The 21560-nt window shown below is 38.8% G+C and overlaps 1 protein-coding gene across 2 annotated transcripts in view; it reads right to left on the reverse strand.

The window, feature by feature from the left end:
* Positions 1–21560, reverse strand: part of FOCAD (focadhesin) — a 302861-nt gene that overhangs the window by 104525 nt on the left and 176776 nt on the right. For both annotated transcript variants that reach the window (XM_061425184.1, XM_061425185.1), the window contains 4 exons: positions 18798–18848; positions 18013–18096; positions 8531–8669; positions 2562–2747 (listed from right to left, as the gene is read on the reverse strand). In XM_061425184.1, coding sequence (XP_061281168.1) covers positions 2562–2747; positions 8531–8669; positions 18013–18096; positions 18798–18848 — 460 coding nt within the window. The remainder of the gene's footprint in view (positions 1–2561; positions 2748–8530; positions 8670–18012; positions 18097–18797; positions 18849–21560) is intronic.

A 21560-nucleotide genomic window follows, 5' to 3' on the forward strand; every position in this document is an offset into this window, starting at 1 on the left:
TGTCGTCCCCTTCTCCTCCTGCCCCCAATCCCTCCCCGCATCAGAGTCTTTTCCAATGAGTCAACTCTTTGCATGAGGTGGCCAAAGTACTGGAGTTTCAGCTTTAGCATCATTCCTTCCAAAGAAATCCCAGGGCTGATCTCCTTCAGAATGGACTGGTTGGATCTCCTTGCAGTCCAAGGGACTCTCAAGAGTCTTCTCCAACACCACAGTTCAAAAGCATCAATTCTTCGGTGCTCAGCTTTCTTCATAGTCCAACTCTCGCATCCATACATGACCACAGGAAAAACCATAGCCTTGACTAGACGGACCTTTGTTGGCAAAGTAATGTCTCTGCTTTTGAATATGCTATCTAGGTTGGTCATAACTTTCCTTCCAAGGAGTAAGCATCTTTTAATTTCATGGCTGCAGTCACCATCTGCAGTGATTTTGGAGCCCCCCAAAATAGTCTGACACTGTTTCCAGTTTCCCCATCTATTTCCCATGAAGTGATGGGACCAGATGCCATGATCTTCATTTTCTGAATGTTGAGCTTTAAGCCAACTTTTTCACTCTCCACTTTCACTTTCATCAAGAGGCTTTTGAGTTCCTCTTCACTTTCTGCCATAAGGGTGGTGTTATCTGCATATCTGACTTAAAAGCATATAAATTATATCACTATAAGATACAATGTTCTGTGCATCACTTAAGTAAAGTTTGTTCAGGGTATTGTTCATATATTTTGTGAACTTGATTTTTCGTCTGCTTATTCATTAAGTCATTGAAGAACATGTTTTAGAGTTTCCTACTAGTATTATGGATTTGTCTATTTAGTTAGTTCTAATTTTTTGTCATGTAGTTTGAACTCTGCTATTTTGTGTACACTGATTTGAATTGTGATGCCTTCCTGATATACTGACTGCTTTATCTCCATGTAATATTCCCTTCCTTTCTAGTTTCTTCCTTTTTCAAATGCCTAGAACCGTTTCCCTGTATACTGGATGGTAATGAAAGAACCACAGAAATTCTAAATGATGTTATTTTTTTATCTCAGAGGAGTTTCTCCTCTGTTAGGCAGAGTGAAGGACTGACCATCTCAACTGAATTGGGGATTTAACTGAGCCAGGCTTGATTATAGCTTTGGTAAATCTCAGTCTACCTCTGGTTCAACCCTATTTCTAGGGCACACCTTCTTCAAGATTTTCAACTGACAGCCTAATCGGTCTTTGACTCTTCAGTATGGGAAGATTACGGGAGATTCAGAGATTTACATCTGTCCTCAGAAGTTTTCAGGTTACCTTCTAAATTCCCATCCCACAAAGCTTCAAAATTTGACAAATACCTTAAGGGAGAAACATGCCGTGTGCTTAAAGTCCCTCCAGCTCAGTTTTGTCACTAGGGTTACCACAAAAATGTCAGGATCTCTGTTGGTTTCTCTGCCTCCTGTATCACCCTCTTGTTAAGGTCAAGCCTGAATTTCAGCCTCTAACTGAGGCCAAAATGAGTAAAGGCAACCAGGTGAAAAGACCTGTAGATCTCCAGTATCAACTCACTATTTGGGTACTTGGTTTTCAGGCCCATTCTCCTAGTCAGTCTTTGTTTTCCAAGTACTGTAAGACTGGAGACTACTGCCTTTCAGAAGCATCAGCGTAGTTCTTTAACTTTCAGTGCAAACTCCAAACTCACCAAATATTTCAAGAGGAAAATCTCCAGTTTGTCACCTATGTTAGTTAGAATCTTCAGAAAAACAGAACTAACAAGATATGTATAGATATAGATATGTAGATGAGCAAGTAGAGATTTTTTTTTTTTTACGGCAATTGATTCGCAAGAATTTTGAGGCTGAGAGGTCCCACAATCTTCTGTCTGCAAACGAGAGAACCAGGAAAGCCAGTGGTGTAATTCAGTCTGAGTCAGGAAGCCCAAGAACCAGGAGCACCACCGTCCAAAGGCAGGAGAAGATGGATCTCCCAGCTTCACCCTTCCTCTGTCTTTTCATTCTATTCAGGTCTTCAATGGTTTGGATGTTGCCGACCCACACTGATGATCTTTACTCAGTCTGCCGACTCAAATGCTAACCTCTTCTGGAAACTCACGTACAGACACACTCAGAAATCATATTTATCAGTTATCTGAGCGTCATTTAGCCCAATTAAGATGATACATAAAATTAATCACCACATCACCCTAGTCCCTTGATGCCACTAAAAGCTTTACCGGTTTTCTGGCCTCCAACAGGCCTCTGCCTGAGCCAATTCCCAGTTCCAGTCCACAACCAAAATGGGTGAACATCCCCTATGAGGTGGGGGCCAGTGCGTGGGGCAGGGAACAACCTAAAAAAATCGGAAACCTCTAAAATGCTCCCCCTATTCTGTAATTTCAGTCTATCTCTTTGCTTTTATTTATGTCTTTGCTTCTGCAGTTCTCTAAATGGCTTTAAGATGTGATTCATATTTGTAATTTATCCAGTGTGTCTAGATGTGGGCAGCAGCAGCAATGCCTTTCCATGCCCAATCACATCCTACTTGGAAGAGAAGCTTACATCGGTACATTAAAAACCTACACACTGATGTATCGCTTACCCGCAAGGCCAGGTTTCAAACCTGGCTGCTTGTTTGTTTCGTACATTTTCAACATAAAATTGGGGATTCCTGCTACAGTCTTTCCTTGATCTAAGCGGGCACCTCCTTTCAATGCAGAGTGATACACCCCACGGGGCATATTCACCATTTCTTGCTTCACAAGTGATGTAAAAAATTCCTCCAGAGCTGAAAGAAATAAAAGCAGATCAAAAGTAAATATCGTATAGAAGAGAAACATTCATTCTTAAGTCATATACGCACACCCACAAAAACAACAACTTAGCTATATTTTTGATCAAATTTCACAAAGTAAAAGAACAAGTCTTGATTCTCATCCTATTCTTAGTCTTCCTAAAACCAGAACATGGCACTCAGTCATGCAAGTTTAAAAACCTGGTCATTCGTAATTCCTCTTTCTCATAGTTTGTATATGTAATTCATTAGCAAGTCCTTTTAGATCTATCTTTTAAAATATATCTCAAATCCACCCCTTTCCATTTTTACTGCTACTTGCCCAGTCATTATCTTCTCTTTTTCTCATTTGGATGAATTTAAAAACTTGTTTCTTGATTTCTTCTCCTCATGACTACTCCTCCAAACCAGCCTCTACTCCGAAGCTGGAATTCTATGTCATTTCCATCTCTAACACCTTCTGGTGTTTCACTGTACACAGAATAACATCAAAGCTTCCTATGACCCGGCCCCAGACTCTCCTGACTACATCTCTACCACCTGCCTTCCTTCCTAGCTATGTTAAAGGCACATTTTCACATGGGCTTTACTCCATTCCTCAATAACACAAAGCTCATACCTAAGACAAGGCCACTGCACTTGCTATTCCTTCTACCTGGAACACACTAATCCTTTACTGCCATGTGACTGGCTCTTTCTTATCATTTAGAAAGAGCCTTTTATGACTGTCCTTCATTGTGTAGTAATATCAGTACACTTATTTTTAAAAACTAATTCATTATTTATTTGTGTTTCTTCTAATTAAGCCCAAGATCCTTATTGCTTGACATCTTTACTTATCATAAGGGAATATAGTGATCCAGGACCAGAAGACGACAGGATATTCAAGCAAAATACTTGATTAACACTATAGGTTTATATTCAAGTGTTATTTTCCCAAGGACCACTAGAGGTTGCCCAATGCAGAACAAAAACAGCAACAAAAAAATAAAGCTAAACAAATCATAAGGGAAACAAAAAAGGAAACCACTGCATGTGCCTCTTCTTATAGGAAGAAAAAGCAAGAGTCCACCCACCTGAACTAGAATTTCATTCTGAACAGGTCTAAATGTCCCCTTTAAAAGACCACAGTTAAATTAAAGGCAGCAAATACTCACGGAACATGGATTACATACCCAGTTCTGTCATTCTTACATACAGCCTTTCTAGGCACAACCAAGCTTCTCCATTCAAAGTCCAGAGAACACCTATGTTGTAAGTTTTCCATTTTGCCCTCCAGATCCACCCTCCCAACCCTGCTCTGTGCCCTGGAAGAATAACCTTTCACAACAGCATCACTAGGCTCCCTTGTCCTCTGGCTTTCAGCTGGCTTCACTCAATGGGAGACACTGGTAGGAGATCAGAGGCTGAGAACAGAGGTGAGGGCATGTTGCTCCCTAGACATCCTCCTGCAGGACTGCTCCAGGATGCCTGTATCACTCTGTTGAAGGTCCTGACTCCCCTTGCTGCTGCTGCTGCTGCTAAGTCGCTTCAGTCGTGTCTGACTCTGTGCGGCCCCATAGATGGCCTCCCACCAGACTCCCCCGTCCCTGGGATTCTCCAGGCAAGAACACTGGAGTGGGTTGCCATTTCCTTCTCCAATGCATGAAAGTGAAAAGTGAAAGTGAAGTTGCTCATTCGTGTCCGACTCTTAGCGACCCTATGGACTGCAGTCTACCAGGCTCCTCCATCCATGGGATTTTCCAGGCAGGAGTACTGGAGTGGGGTGCCATTGCCTTCTCCGCCTAACTCCCCTTAGGCAGACCTATTTATGACACAGAAGCTCTCTCTTATTCTCGTAACTATTACCTTCCTTTACCTCTTAGGCTGAGAGACATTTGCCATTCTGAGATGATCCACTATTGCTTGTGAATTTTCTTTAACCCTGACAGCACACCTTTAAGCAGTCCTTTATTAAACTCTCAACTATTCCCTCTGAATTTCCTGTGAAGACCTTTACCAATATATCATCTGAATGAAAAATGTGGGTAATTTGCATTGGCAGGTCACATATCCCAAGTCCTATATACACGACCACATGAATGACTGCTTCAAGCTGGGAGGAGTCTAGACTTTTCAGAATGTACCTAAGAATTATGTGCTTGTGAGGACAGAAGGGATCCTATTCTGGTAAAAGATAATATATGCCAAGAGATAAGTATACATCTCCACATAGACTAACCCAGAAATGAAAATTTGTCTATTTGTCAGGTACTTCAGAGAACTAAGGCCTAATAATTTCAGGCCTGAGAGCAGTTTAAATGAAAGTAAAATACCATGCATGCAACTGATATGTACAGTACCATCCGTCCCAAGTTGCTAGCTTGAAAAAGCTAACAACTAGGAATTTTCCCCATTGTCTTTGAACCTTGCCCTGGTCTCTTCCTTCCAGATGATCAAGTGAGGATTTGAAAAGAGCTGTAGGACACAGAGTGTTAGATATAAAACAAATGTCTTCCAACAGATGAGGACATAGACAAACTATGGTACATTTTATGTGCGTGTGAAGTCGGTTCAGTCGTGTTCGACTCTTGCTGACCCCGTGGACTATAGCCTGTCAGGCTCCTCTGTCCAAGGGATTCTCCAGGCAAGAACACTGGAGTGGGTTGCTGTGCCCTTCTCCAGGGGATCTTCCTTACCCAGGGATCGAACCTGTGTCTCTAACAATTCCTGCATTTGTAGGTGGGTTCTTTACTGCTAATGCCATCTGGGTACATCTCAAAATGGAATATTACTTAGCAATAAAAAAAGAACAATTGATACAGATAACTACTTGGATGGGTCTTAGATGTTATACTGAGCTTTTTAAAAAAGCTAATTCCCAAAACTTATACACTGTAAAAAAAAAAATTGATGAAATCCAAGTAGGTCTATAGTTTAATTAACAGTATGAAAGTGAATTCCCTGGTGTTAATAATGAACTAAAGTTATGTGGGATGTTATCAATGGGAATAGCTGGGTAAAAGTACTCTCTAATTTTGCAACTTCTGATAAGTATGAAATTATTTCAAAATTAAAAAATCTTTTACAGCATATGGAGAAGGCAATGGCACCCTACTCCAGTACTCTTGCCTGGAGAATCCCAGGGATGGGAGAGCCTGGTGGGCTGCCGTCTATGCGGTTGCACAGAGTCAGACACGACTGAAACGACTTAGCAGCGACAGCAGTTACATCCCTATTTAAAATAATTCAAATCACTGGATTTACTTTGCAACTGCTTTTGTTCACTTGAAAGGAATAAGAAGAAAAGGGCCAGGGTTAGTTTACATTCACTGCAATTCAGTCTTCTGCCTGCTGTACCTAGAAACTTAAAATATATCATCCACCCTGTACTTAGGTTGTACATCTCTAAGGCAGTGTCTTTTCGTGGTTCTTACAATCACAGGGAATAAGAGGCAACAAAAAATGAAGAACTTGAACCCTCGGATGGGGAACACATGTATGCCTGTGGCGGATTCATTTTGATATTTGGCAAAACTAATACATGAAGAACTTTGCTCGTGGTGACATGGTCTGTCAGACACAGTCAGCCTCTAGGTCATTCACCTGACTGACTCTAATTACTGAATTTTCTCAAATAGATACAGATAATCTCAACTCCTCCTCTTCTTCCTTAGGGACAGATACTAGTAAATGTCAAGTACAAACATGCAGAAGAGCCAGTTAACGGCCATCACAGCTCTGCACATACAGAGTGGACAGAAACAACAGTATACCTCGGCCACAGACATACCGCTTCTCCTGTTTCTAGTGCCAGGAGACTAGAGTAAGGGTCCATTTAAGAGGGAACAATGTCATTTTAAAAGCCCAAGAGGACTTTGAACTCTTCGGTTATCTGGGGATGTAGGTGGAAATTTGGATAACTGGAGGCGTTTTTCCTCTTTGGACCCACTATTAACCACAGGGGATTTGGGAGGTCCTAGACTCTGAGGAGCCTTGAGGTAAGAAGTGGGGATGAACAGGAGAAAGAAAATGGCAACAAGTCTTTAAGGCTTGTACTGGACATACGGGGGAAAGAAAAGATGAACTCTGACTAAGGTGTACCGTTCGGTTTTCTCTAATGAAAGGAGGCAGGACTTAGGGACAGAAGCATGCTCTAGCAATAAATACTAAGTGTATTTGGCTGAATTCCTCAGGGCTCTCCATGTAGGATGAAACCGAGGATAAAAACGTCTAACATGGGACTTCCCTGGTGGTCCTGTGGCTAAGACTCTGTGCTCCCAATGAGGGCGCCTGGGTTCGATTCCTGTTTAGGGAACTAGATCCCACATGTTGCCACAACTAACAGATCCTGCACGCCACAAGTAAAGACCTGATGCAGTCAAATTAATCAATTAATTATTTTTTAAAACCACCAAAAAATCTCTAACATTATAGGCCAGTGAGATTATGAAGTGAGAAGACTATGATCATTAGTGAGAAGACAAAGATGACATTTTGTGAGTTTACTGAACTTAATTTTTATATCCATGAATATTCAGGGTAGATTTCAGACTGAAAAAGGTAATAAATGCATGCTTGTAAAAACGTTGGCTAATATTGAATTGGAATAATTGGATATAATTAGAATAATTATTTAAGAGTCAAGGTCCTATACACTTTATATCAAAACTAAATGACCATGTAACTTAATCTATTTTTAAAAAGCATTAATGGATAGTTCTCAAATATTGGTACCACCATTTCTTTAGAGTAATTCTAAAGGAAGAATATATTTCTAATGATGAAGTGAAGTGAAAGTCACTCAGTCATGTGTGATTCTTTGCAACCTCTTGGACTGCAGCCTGGAGAAGGCAATGGCACCCCACTCCAGTACTCTTGCCTGGAAAATCCCATGGACGGAGGAGCCTGGTAGGCTGCAGTCCATGGGGTTGCTAGGAGTCGGACACGACTGAACGACTTCATTTTCACTTTTCACTTTCCTGCATTGGAGAAGGAAATGGCAACCCACTCCAGTGTTCTTGCCTGGAGAATCCCAGGGACGGGGGAGCCTGGTGGGCTGCCATCTCTGGGGTCGCACAGAGTCAGACATGACTGAAGCGACTTAGCAGCAGCAGCAGGACTGTAGCCTACCAGGCTCCTCTGTCCACAGAATTCTCCAGGCAAGAATATTACTAGAGTGGATAGCCATTCCCTTTTCCAGGGGATCTTCCCAACCCTGAACCCAGGTCTCCCACATTGCAGGTGGATTCTTCACCATCTGAGCCACCAGGGAAGCCTAAAAGAATACGAGATCTTAGTTCCCTGACCAGGGATCGAACCCACAGCCCCTGCATTAGAAGGCTGAGTCTTAACCACTGGACTGCCAGGAAATGTGATGAAACTACCCAAGAAATTCCTGAAGATTCTAATGATCTTTTCATTCAGTTTATAAATAAGGTAAAGAACCATTTGACTCAGTAACTTAAGAGTCACACTGCAAATCTGTCTTGTAGAGTAAATTTAACTTTTAAAATGAATTTAAATTTTCCAGTGAAAATGATTGTTTAAACTAGTTATCCAGTTTAGTTTTAAGTCTAACATTTTTCAGTGTGTTTGGAACACCATACTATCTCAAGGAGTCCCTGTAGGACACAGATAGAATATAAGTATTTAAGACTAAAGTAAGCTAGACTATGCATATGTCACAAAAGAGCACAATTAATTAGAGAAGTAGGAAGAAAAAAGCACACACACAAAAAAATGCTAGCTTTTGTCCCACCAAATAGGACAAAAGTTTTTTTTACCAGTTTTCCCACCTGGTAAAACTGAAGGAGCTGTGAGTGACAAAAGTTTGAGATAGCAAGAGCCGGGAATGGAAAGATCCACCTCTTTTTCATCACCCTCCTCATCTTCATCTTCATCTAGGTCATCAGGAGTTTGGATTTCTGGTCTTACCTGAAATGATAGAGAAGGTGATACTAAAACCTTTTACTTGCCCTTTTCAAAGTTCATTGAGACTCATTGCTCTACAATGTCTAAAGATCATTAAAATTGATTTTCAAAATCTATTCATTTTCAAATTAACTAAATAGTAAATTCTAATCATCTTATTAGATACACTCCCAGATGAATGTAAAGAACTAACGGTAATATAGTAAGAAAATCATCATAAACCAGCATAAGCAATGATTACTAGAGAAAACTAATAAAAATTTTACGCCATCAGACAATGAAATGCAAACACATTCAGTATATTGAACTTCTATCATTTATAATTAGATATTTGCCTTGTCTGAATACATTTTTTTTAAATCAGTGATTTTAGCTATATTTCTATGATAAAGCTTAAAATCTTCTAGTAGGATATATAGTAGAGATCAGGAAGACACAGAATGCTTTAGTTGACTTATTGTTTGACTCTACAGTTTGTTGCAAGAGAATATAAAAACACTAAAATCTGTAATTGGTAGCTCTACTTTACTGTGTCTAATTTGCCATTTGAAGATTTGTGATTAGTTAGGTTTATTTGAACCAAAAATTAAAAAGGTAGAAAGATTACCACTATTGTAATTTCCACAAGATATAACTGTCAAGCAATTAATTAAATTTTTAATACTTTCAATGACATACCATTGTCATGCCCATGGAGATAATTAAGCATTAGGGGAGGAAATCAAAATATATAAAAGTGTTTGCTATAACCATAAAGTGCCAGAACCCAGTCATTACCATTAGTCTGTCTCCCAGAGTTATTTTTAGAAATAATTAACAATTCCTGCAGACTGCCTTCTTCATAGGTCCCCAAAGCATTGTTCCATTTAGGAACTGCACTGAGTCAGGAAACTTGCAAGGGGATAAAAGAAAACAGGGATAAAATGTTTCTCAAGTATAATAACCTCAACTCTGATGAAGCCTTTCAACCATAACTAGTGTTCTTTTTTGCTAGTGAAGGAGTGAAAGCAGCCTGACTACCGAGTACTTTCCAAGACAAGATTTAATTCTGATTCAATCTTGAGGACCTAATTCTCAGAGGACTGAGCCAGCCATAATTACAGAGATAACATGCTCTGTGGAGGGCATGCCCGCATTTGCTGCTATCAGTGTATACCAGAGAAACCGTGGCACATTTGCAAACCTTTTGTTTCTGACAAGGAGGATTTTCTGAGCATCTCTGGTCTGCTTGTATAATTGGAATTTGCCACATTTAGTATCATCAAGAGATATCGTAGAGATTTTTTTTTTTTGGCCATACATGTGGCATGTGGGATCTTAGTTCCCTGACCAGGAATAGAACCCACACTCCCTGCAGTAGAAGGGCGGATTCTTAACCACTGGACTGCCAGAGACATCCTCTATCTTAGAGATTTTAACTAGTCCTAGCTGCCTAAAAAGTTCCCCAAAAGGAGTTGGTTCTGGGTCCGTTTACCTTGCTTCTTGACTTTTTACACATCATAGTAAAAACTGAAAAAAGTATTCAAAGGGCATACAGGGGGAAATAGACAATAATGCTTACAGCTGGAGACTATATGCATAACACTGGTTACCACACCAGAGCATCAGTGTGTGCACGCTAAGTCACTTCATTCATGTCTGACTCTTTGAGACCCTATGGACTGTTGCCCCCCAGGCTCCTCTGCCCATGGGATTCTCCAGGCAAGAATACTGGAGTGGGTTGCCATGCCCTCCTCCCAGGGATTTTCCTGACCAGGGATTGAACTCGTGTCTCTTATGTCTCCTGCATTTGCATTGGCAGGTGGGTTCTTTCCCACTAGTGCCACCTGGGAAGCCCCCAGAGTACCACAGCACTGGGAAACTCTGCAGCATGTCATGTTCACAGAGATAGGGGACTCTGGGAGGTGGAAGGCAGCACTAAACCCTTAAGCTAAGATGCAAACTCAGAGGGATGGTGCAATTGTGGAGAAATCAGAACCCTTATACACTGTTCATAGGAATGTAAAATGGTACAGCCCCTGCGGAAAATAGTTTGACAGTTTCTCAGAAAGTTAAATGCAGAGTTACCCAGTAGGACTGCCAAACAATCCTACTCTTAGGTATATGACCAAAAGAAGTAAAAATAAATGACCACACAAAACTTGCCCATCAATGTTCATGAATGTGAATACATTAGTGGTAATAGCCAAAAAAATGGAAGCAACTCAAATGTCCATGAGCACATATGGCATATCTATACAACGGAATATTACTCAGTCATAAGTGGGTATTAAATGCAGGTATGTGTTACTCATGAACTTGGAAAATGTTATGCTAAGTGAACAAAACTAGTCACTAAAGACCACATAGTATATGATTTCATTATAGGAAAAGTTCAGGCCAGGTAAATTTTTAGAGACAGAAAGCATATTAATAGTGCTGGGGAGCGGGGGAAGGGTAATGGGAATTGGTGGCTAATAGAATGTTCTAAAATTAGATTGTGGTAGTTCAGTGATTACACGAACAATTCTTTGAACACACTAAAACCACTAGAATTGTATGCTTTAAAGGAGTGAACCTATGGGATGCAAATTATATCTCAATAAAGTTGGTGGCTCAGATGGTAAAGAATCCACCTGCCAATGTAGAAGACTTGGGTTCGATCCCTGGGTGGGGAAGATCCCCTGGGGAAGGGAATGGTAATCCACTCCAGTATTCTTGCCTGGAGAATTCCATGAACAGAGGAGCCTGACGAGCTACAGTCCATGGGGTCACAAAGAGCTGGACACGACTGAGTGACTAACACTTTCACTTTTCAAAGTTGTTTAAAAAGAAAGGAAGGAAGGCTATAAGAAAGAGAGGAAAGGGGAGAGAGTGTGATCTGGAGGAGGGAACGGCTGAGGAGGTAGCCACATAAGCGGAAGCATAGGAAACAGAAGTAGAAGCTGCCGCACCCTTCAGACGGACCTGAACTGGCGTGTGAACTATGCCCGATAACCAAACACTCTTAATTCCAGAATTACTTCATATAAAAGAATATGATCTTTTTTGCACACATTTTAGCTTATCCAGTGTTTCTGCTCAACCTTATAATATATATATATATAATATGTAAAAAATGATTTAATTTAACAACATTTGTCTGTATCTTACATATGCATATATTTTAACAAAGAAATTAGAAATGTACTGTCATTTAAGTACAGAAATACTCTGCCTACTTATAATGGTATGATTACTCCTTCAATTATGGTTCTTCAAAAGTGAGCTGATTCTCCTGAACAGATTAGCACTTACTGTTAGACCCTGGCTTCATTACACATCCCTGCTCCTCCGCTCACTTTTCTTCAAGCATTTGTTCCAGCTTCCCTATACTAGTCCCAGCCTTTTCCCTTGACTTGTATGCAACAATGGAATAAGATCAACATGAGTTTAAGTAGGGAAAATCGAGGGAAGACTTATGAAAGAATGCTTGTTAAAATGATAAAATGTTGGTAACTGCATCACATTAGCTACTCAAACATCCAGGGGAAAAAAAGGGTGGGTTCTTTTCAGAACATACACACACACACACACACACACACACACACACATATGCATGCGTGCACATACGGACACCAACTACGCCCTTCCAATTACAGCTAAGCTTTGTTAAAGAAACTTAAAGGGAGAGCCAAATATAAAATAATAAATTACTATTAAAATCTGCTTTAAGTAGAATATTGAAAAGCTTATCCTACAAAATGCTTCACTACACGTTCTGAGCCAGATAACCTTTCTGCCATTCTTCTGTGTGTGCAACATATAAAAATCCAGGAGTTTGTGGATAAGCAGAGAATTTTATTTGGAACATGTCAAGTATCTGCATAAATTCATTTACAAAAAGAAATAGCTTCTGATGAATGCAATGACATTCACTTAAATCAAAGCCAAACAGGTTACACCACATTAATACCAACCTAGGGTGCATAATGAATTCTTTTATATTACTCACTTCTAAAATTAACTCCAGAAACCAACAACACAATCTATGTTAAGAGCTTTATAATAAAAAGTTCAATTTTTAAACAGCCAAATATTTTTTAATGAACCCAAGTCACAGAAGAATCAACTGAAATGTTTATCCATTATTGACTGTTTTACCAGAAACACAATTCTCTATAGTTTTTTTTTTTTTTTGATTTGTTTTTTCCTTTTGTTTCATTTGTGGGGTGTTGGGGGGCGCTAAAGAAGGTGAAGGAGAAGGATAAATAGCTAAAAGACTAAGAAATACAAACTAAATGGGGAAAAAATCATTCTATTTAATATTGAAATAAGTCCTCAAAGAAGCCCCACTGAATTTTTTAACCAATTTTAGACGTGCACATTTCAAATGATTAACAATACTGTTACAAATGAATAAACACATGGATTCATTCAACATTCCCAGCTCATAAGACAGCCTCAGTTCAGTTCAGTTCAGTCGCTCAGTCTAAGACAGCCTAGCACTTAGTATATATATGTCCAATAAATAATTATTAAAGCAATGCAACTGTTAAGTGTCTATGAACAACAATCCACAGAAGTTCCTAATAATACACCAGTGACAAGAAAGATGAGTTAATGAATCTGGTATTCAAATCCCTGGCTCACATGGTATCTTATTCAGTTCTGCTCTCCACAGACATTTTCCATCTTACCTTACATGCACTGTTTCATTTAACCCTACACCTTCCTGCTGATGTCTGCCACTCCTTTAATGGCTTTTGATTTACCAGCCTGTTAGCTTTCTTTCAACAAGTTTCACAGTTTAAGTGGATGCAGCAATGAACAAGAAATCTTTCTTTAGTAAATTCAAAGAAAGGTGTACTTACAAAAGTAGTTGAACTATATTCCACAAAAGCAACCATGTGGATATTATCCACTGTGAAGGTGAAAGTCGCTCAGTCGTGTCTGACTCTTTGCAACCTCATGGACTATACAATCCATGGAATTCTCCAGGCCAGAATACTGCAGTGGGCAGCTATTGCCTTCTCCAAATCTTCCCAAACCAGGGATCGAACCCAGGTCTCCTTCATTGCAGGTAGATTCTTCACTGAGCCACCAGGGAAGCCCAATTATCCACTGTATCTACTTTTTTTATTTTTTAAAAATATTTATTTAGTTGGCTGCATCAGGTCTTAGTTGTGGCACTGGGAATCTTTCGTGCGGGATCTTTCATTGTGGCTCACAGACTTTCTAGTTGCGGCACACGGGCTTAAGTTGCTCTGTGGCATGTGGGATCTTAGTTTCTCCTACGTTGCAAGGTGGATTCATAACCACTGGACTACCATGGAAGTCCCCATTGTATCTTTTTAACATGTTTTTTCTACTTGAAATTCACAGAATGTTTTGCTAACAGATTATTTCACAAGTTTCCACAAATAGAAAAAGAGACTGCGGCAACACTTTCACTGGAAAGGTATACAAGTAGCCTTCAGTTTTGTGAGTAAGCCAATTGCCCGTGGTGCAGAGTGAGTAAACTTGATAACAAGAAGGAATCTTGGATCTTACAACTAGAAAAGTCCCTACCTGGAGAGACTTCTGAAACAGTTGAAAGTGTGCTTTCAGAGAAAGGGAGTCAGTTTCACATTACTGCCATCATCCACAACACAGAGGCGGGAGCTGACTGGTTGCATCCTTTGCCTATGGGGACTTGTTTGGAATATGAACATATTGACCATTCTGGGGGCTTTTAGTCCTTCAAACAACCAAACTGAAAATCAGTAATGAATAAAAAGAAGAATGGATGGTGCGTGGCTTTGGAAGTAATGATTTCTTCATGTGGAGGAAGGTCCTCTATATCAGAAGCTGGGGCTTGGAGGGAGGTAGACTCTTAAACCATTAAGTCCTCTCATCTTAATCCCAGTTGAGAGAATGATTCCCTGGTGGCTCAGTCAGTAAAGAATCCACCTACAATACAAGAGACCAGGTTCAACTCTTGGGTTGGAAAGATCCCCGGGAGAAAGAAATGGCAACCCACTCCAGTATTCTTGCCTGGGAAATCCCATGGACAGAGGAGCCTGGTGGGTTACAGTCCATGGGGTCACAAAGAGTTGGACGTGACTAAGTGACTTAACCACCAAACTACCACCAGTGAACCAGATACCTGTAGAAGTGAGTCATATCCCAAAAGGGGGTTAGGGCAGAAAAAAAAGGTTGAAAAAGCAAGGCTAAAATAAGTCTTAAAGATTTCCTTTACAGACCTTCAGGCTCTGTTGGTGAAAACCCAAGGATATATATAAACCCAACTCTACATCACTACTCTTTACATTGGAAGATATAAAGAGCTATTTATGGTTATTCAAGGATCTGAGGATTTAGGAGTGAGGTTAAGAAAGTAATATTTGACTGAGTATAGCACTTAACTGAGTATTAACTCTAACAAACATAATCAGAAACTGAACATAACCTTCAAGTAAGATAAAATACAGGGCTTCCCTGGTGGCTCAGCAGTAAAGAATCTGCCTACAATAGAGGAGACATGGGCTCGATCCCTGGGTCAGGAAGATCCCCTGGAGAAGGGAATGGCAACCCACTCCAGTATTCTTGTCTGAGAAATCCCATGGACAGAGGAGCCTGGTAGGCTACTGTCCTGGGGGTCACAGAATAGTTGAACATGACTTAGCAACTAAACCACCACAGAATAAAATATAAACATATCAACATTTAAAGAGGTGGAGACTAAATAGTAAAGAGTATATGGCAGTTATTTAATAAAAGCTATTATGCCAGCTGGAATATTTCAGTAATAATAGCTAAAAATAAGGCAATCATTATGTTGTGATCTAAGTTAGAAAATGCTTATTTAAAATAATAATAACAAAAAAGTATCTTTCTAGAAACTGTAGCTAACCTATTGGTAAGAGTCTGTAAATCAAATATACATGTAACTTTTTCCTTTGTCTTTCTTTTTTTAAAGAAGCTATGGGTATTGCTGATCACCATAGCGCAGTCTGAAATCCCATCTTTTTAAATGTTATGAGTCAAAGAACAAATCTTTTCTTAAGACTTCCTGTTTGTGATAACTGCATGGCAAGCTGGCCGATCTGTCTTTGAGTTCTCAGTAACACGGGAAATCCTGCCTTGTGATGGATTTGGTTTTACAAGAGCCTATCATCAGTCCCCTCAATTCAATTCAATAAACAGAAGCTTGCCTGGTTCCTACTGGCATCTGATTGTTGAATAAACTCAATCCAGAAGAAACAATCAACCCATTTTAAAATGCTCGAGGATCCCAAGAAATTCATAACAAAATTTCTTGCCATTTCACCCCTAGAATGGATTCTGGGTCATGTTACATATAACTTCTTCTAACAAAATGTCTTGCTCACTTGCTAATGGCATTCAATAAACATTTGTAGGGACCTCTCTGGTGGTCCGGTGGTTAAGATTTGCCTTTCAGTGCAGGGGTTCGGGGTTTGATCCCTGGTTGGGGAGATCAAATTGCCAACAGCTGCTGGATCATCAAAAAAGCAAGAGAGTTCCAGAAAAATATCTATTTCTGCTTTATTGACTATGCCAAAGCCTTTGACTGTGTGGATCACAATAAACTATAGAAAATTCTGAAAGAGATGGGAATACCAGACCACCTGACCTGACTCTTGAGAAACCTATATGCAGGTCAGGAAGCGACAGTTAGAACTGGACATGGAACAACAGACTGGTTCCAAATAGGAAAAGGAGTACGTCAAGGCTGTATATTGTCACCCTGCTTATTTAACTTATATGCAGAGTATGTCGTGAGAAATTCTGGGCTGGAAGAAGCACAAGCTGGAATCAAGATTGCTGGGAGAAATAACAATAACCACAGATATGCAGATGATACTACCCTCATGGCAGAAAGTGAAGAAGAACTAAAGAGCTTCTTGATGAAAGTCAAAGAGGAGAGTGAAAAAATTGGCTTAAATTTAGCTCAACATTCAGAAAACGAAAATCATGGCATCTGGTCCCATCACTTCATGGCAAATATATGGGGAAACAGTGGAAACAGTGGCTGACTTTATTTTTCTGGGCTCCAAAATCACTGCAGATGATGACTGCAGCCATGGAATTAAAAGATGCTTACTCCTTGGAAGGAAAGTTATGATCAACATAGATAGTATATTAAAAAGCAGAGACATTACTTTGCCAACAAAGGTCCATCTAGACAAGGCTATGATTTTTCCAGTGGTCATATATGGATGTGAGAGTTGGACTGTGAAGAAAGCTGAGTGCCGAAGAATTGATGCTTTTGAACTGTGGTGTTGGAGAAGACTCTTGAGAGTCCCTTGGACTGCAAGGAGATCCAACCAGCCCATCCTAAAGGAGATTAGTCCTGGTATTCATTGGTAGGACTGATGTTGAAGCTGAAACTCCAATACTTTGGCCACCTGATGTGAAGAGCTCACTCATTTGAAAAGACCATGATGCTGGGAAAGATTGAGGGCAGGAGGAGAAGGGGACAACAGATGATGAGATGGTTGGATGGCATCACCGACTCAATGGACATAGGTTTGGGAGGATTCCTGGAGTTGGTGATGGACAGGGAGGCCTGGTGTGCTGTGGTTCATGGGGTGGCAAAGAGTCGGACATGACTGAGCGACTGAACTGAACTAAACTGAGGAGTTAGGACAAAACATAAAACAGAAGAAATATTGTAAAAAAATCAATAAAGACTTTAAAAATGGTCCACATAAAAAAAAAACAAACTTTAAAAAATAAAATAAACATTTGTATGTTTTTGAATTAGCAGTAACACTAAACGTGAAACCATACACTTTACTCCTTAATATTACCTGAGAATTGAAAGCTGGTTATATTAGGTAGATGTTAGAAAAGGTTGGTTGTTTTTAGTCTAAAAACTGAGAAAATGTCATATAATGTGTTAACACTTAAAAGAGAGTGATACCTTCTTCACCCAGTTCTCCAGGACTATCATTTCAAAACAAATAAATAGCAGATTGTTTTCACAAGGCATCTCAAGTCTCCATCACAAATAAAGATCTTTGGGTGCCCAGGTGATAGAAAACCATACTCTGTGTAGTCTGGGTTTAGGTAAAGTGGTTCCAGAGTGACACAGATCTGCTCTGGGCACAGGAATAACAGTCATACAACTGGTCACCTTATGGAGACTACATTTTGCTCCATACATGTCTTCCATTTGCTTCAAAGAGATTTAAATTCACTATCTGTGACGTCTAAGACCTCTACAATCTATAACAGATAAAACAAATAGTGAATATAAATTCTTATCTTTTAAGGACAATATATCTAGAGTTACAGGTAAGACTCTCTTCCATAGCGGGATACAAATAAAGCTATACATCCAGGAGAAAAGAGACAGCAGTGAGAAAGCAGAAAGCCCTACCTCTTCAGGCAGATGAAGAATCGTGTGGTCCCCGGCACCAAAGTGTGACAGAGATTTATAGGCAGCATTTGCGACAACTGGGTCCTATAAAATAAAGAAATGGCATATATTAAACATCAACTCTGGAGGAAGAAAAAAAATTTTCCCTCACCAACCTTAATGTTCTATAGTCAGTGCTTTGGAAATGGTATTCACGCCTCACTTAGTATGTCACAATTAAAAGTACAGAGTAAACAGCATTGGGCAGACACATAAGAAGCACCAAATATTTATCCTCGTTGGGACATTAAACATAAAAATATGATTCTTCTCTGATTCTTCAGCTACTTCACAGGGAAAGTTGACCTTTTGGAATCTAAGCTTTTTCACTCGTGAGTTGGGTACAATATCACTGACATTTTTTTCTCCATATTTTTTGACTGGAAATGACATTAAAAAATGGAGTGGGCTTTTTATTCATTTGATGTGCTTATTGGTGGGAAGAGGCAAAGCAGGAAAGAGAAAGGACCATTAAAAATGAGAGACAATGGCAATAGTCCCTCTTCATATCCATCAGCATCACAAAGTAATAAGTGCATTTTATGGTGAAAATGTATTAACTGGCATAAATTAAGAATAATTTTTAAAGTCTAAACTTGTAGTCATAATTTTTAAATCAAAAATTTTAAATTTTTATCCTATTCTTATAGTTCTTTATAACACAATTCTATAATTCTCATAATATTCTTGTATTACAATTCCTACCCCAGCTTGGTTCTGTTTCTCTGACACCCTTCTGATAGTACCTTGTTTTGAGTATGGTTCCAGAGGAAGCTGAGGACTTGAACTTTAAAATTCTGAAAAATCAACAAACAACAGAATAAATTCTAAGACAAAGATAAAATTGACAGTAATCAATCTAAAGCAGCAAATGTCAAAAGTAAATCACTTTCAAAATTATACCACTTGTAACGAACTTAATCTGTACTTACTTACCATTCATAAAATGAAAACATTCAGATTCATCATCCAAACATATGGATATGTTAAATCAGGTGAGACTTTTAGATTAAACTAATACAATTATGTAAAGTTTAAAAATAAAATAAAATTAAAAAAAAAATAAACCAATGAAAAAGAAAAAAAAAAGATGCATATAGCCAAGAATATTGTACCATAAAAAAATAAATAAATAAAATAAATTTCACTTCACTTTTCACTTTCACTTTTCCCCCAACCATTTCTTACTGACCTCTCAAATCTCAGTACAAATGTTAGATTACTCTCTTCTTTCAGGCCACTATTCCTAATCCCCTACCCAGATGAGAGTTCTCCCTTCTCCAAGCAGCCATATGGCACCTGGCACAGTTTAGCATTTAATGTGATTATCTGGGTATGTGGTTAACTCTCTCCTAGCTTGTATAATCATTAAAGGGCTATCTGTCTTTCTCATTTCAAAGGCTGGTATATAAAGAATATAAAGCCCACTCCCTCAAATGACAAATATTTAATAAATAAGTGAGCATAAAAAGCCATTTATCTTCTGGCACTTAACGTCTCCTTCATTTTAGCCACATCTAACTTCTTGTCCTGATAGATCATATGAGGTTCTTTTATACCTCCTTGACTTTGTATATTCTCTTCAAAACTTCAATGGAAAGCAATCTTTAGTAATTCTTCATGATCCTTGTCCAACAGCACCAACTAAATAAGGTTTCTTTAGTGTCCTCCTAAGATGTTGGTCATGTCCACCACCATACTCTCCTAACCCTTTGAATGCACTCAACAAATGCTATTGTAATTATTATTGCTTATGTCTATATCTTTTACCAACTTTTGAGCTTTCAAAGGCAGGGACTGACAATGTGGTATAATGGAGCTAGAAAGTGCTGGGTTTAGAAAATAGCTTTCACTTAGAAACTGCAGTATTGGCTCAGTTATTTGTCTTGCATGTAGCAGATACTCAGTAAATATTTGTTTAATGAATGAGTCAACCTCTTAAAACCTCAGATTCTCTTGTTATAATATGAAAAATACTTTCTTATCAGATATTAGAAGTAATACTTTGACATAAAGTAACTAGTGCTGGGACTATAACTACTTAAAATAGTATCTATTATTATTTATTAGTATCTCTAAGGCCTAGTACAGCTTTAATAAATATATTCTGAGTCAATGAATGAATGTATCCAGCACTTGGAACACATGTATACCTGTGGTGGATTCATTTCGATATTTGGCAAAACCAATACAATATTGTAAAGTTTAAAAATAAAATAAAATTTAAAAAAAAAAAGAGAAAAAAAAAAGCAATTCAGAAAATACATTAATTGAAACATGGACTCTATTTTCAACAAGCTTATATTTTAATGGAGATAATATTTGTGCACATGTACCTGAAGTAAATATAAAATAGAAATAAAAGTTCTTAAGACAGTATAGATAAAGAACTTAAGGAATAACAGACTCCTGTTTGAAGAAAAAGTCTCAACAGATGGGATAACTTAAACTGATTCTTTATTTCCTAAAATAGACTTTAAAATTAGAGATGAAAAAGAAAGTAATTCAAGACAGAAAGAACAACATGAACAAAGGAAAAAAAAAATAGAAAAATTTGGAAACAGAGAAGGAAACTACAAGTGGTTTGGTTTCCCTGGAGTGTGGGAGGCAGAAAAGTAGACTGAGGTCAATTCTAAAAGACCTTTGGCTCCGTATAAGGCAACTGGACTTCATTTTTAGGTAAACAAAATGCATTTGAGGTGAGCTGACATGGGATAGCAATAACCTAAGAAATGCTTTGGGAAAATTACATTTAATTCAGGCTTACATGCCAACAAATTCTAAGCAATTAACAGAAAAAAAAAGTACTTACACACAGGAAGAGAGAGGGGGAAGGAGAAAGAGAAGGAAAGATAAAGTGGGAAAGGTGGGAAGAAAGGAAGGGACAGAGTGAGTCAGAATGACAGACGGAGAGGGGCTTTCTCTACATTTCTCCCCTTCTGCTCCAGGTGGGCTCTGGTCACTGAAGGAATCTCCCTTACTAGGAGAAAACTGATGGATAGAACATCCCAAAGCTGCTATCTGAACAACAGGGGAATCCTAATATGATTACAAGCATGAAGATAAACCAAAACAAAATGTCAGTGGAAAAGAATGAAAATTTGAAGGGAAAAAACACAGTCCAAAGGACAACTTATACCAATGTAAGCAAACATAAAAAACCAACACACAAATCACTTCACACTTTAATCTGTAATAAAATCTGAATAACTCAAAGTACAAGCAGCACAAAGGTACATGAGTTCAGCTCTTGAAGATAGAAAATAAATATACACAACACAACATACAAAGTCCTTATTTTGGTTTTTAGTCTGAGATCCTTATCAGTAGCCTGGCAGACTTTCTGACATCATAAAGGTATGTACCCATGAATGGCAGTCATAAAAAAAAACAACTGTTGGTGAATTATATAATCTAGGAGTCTTGAATTGATTCTTTTTTTAATACCCCCAAATAAAAGCCCAAATGTGAGAATAAACTCACAATATCCTGTACTGCTTCATTCATTC

This window comes from Bos javanicus, chromosome 8, assembly GCF_032452875.1.
Source record: "Bos javanicus breed banteng chromosome 8, ARS-OSU_banteng_1.0, whole genome shotgun sequence".
Classification (NCBI taxonomy): domain Eukaryota; kingdom Metazoa; phylum Chordata; class Mammalia; order Artiodactyla; family Bovidae; genus Bos; species Bos javanicus.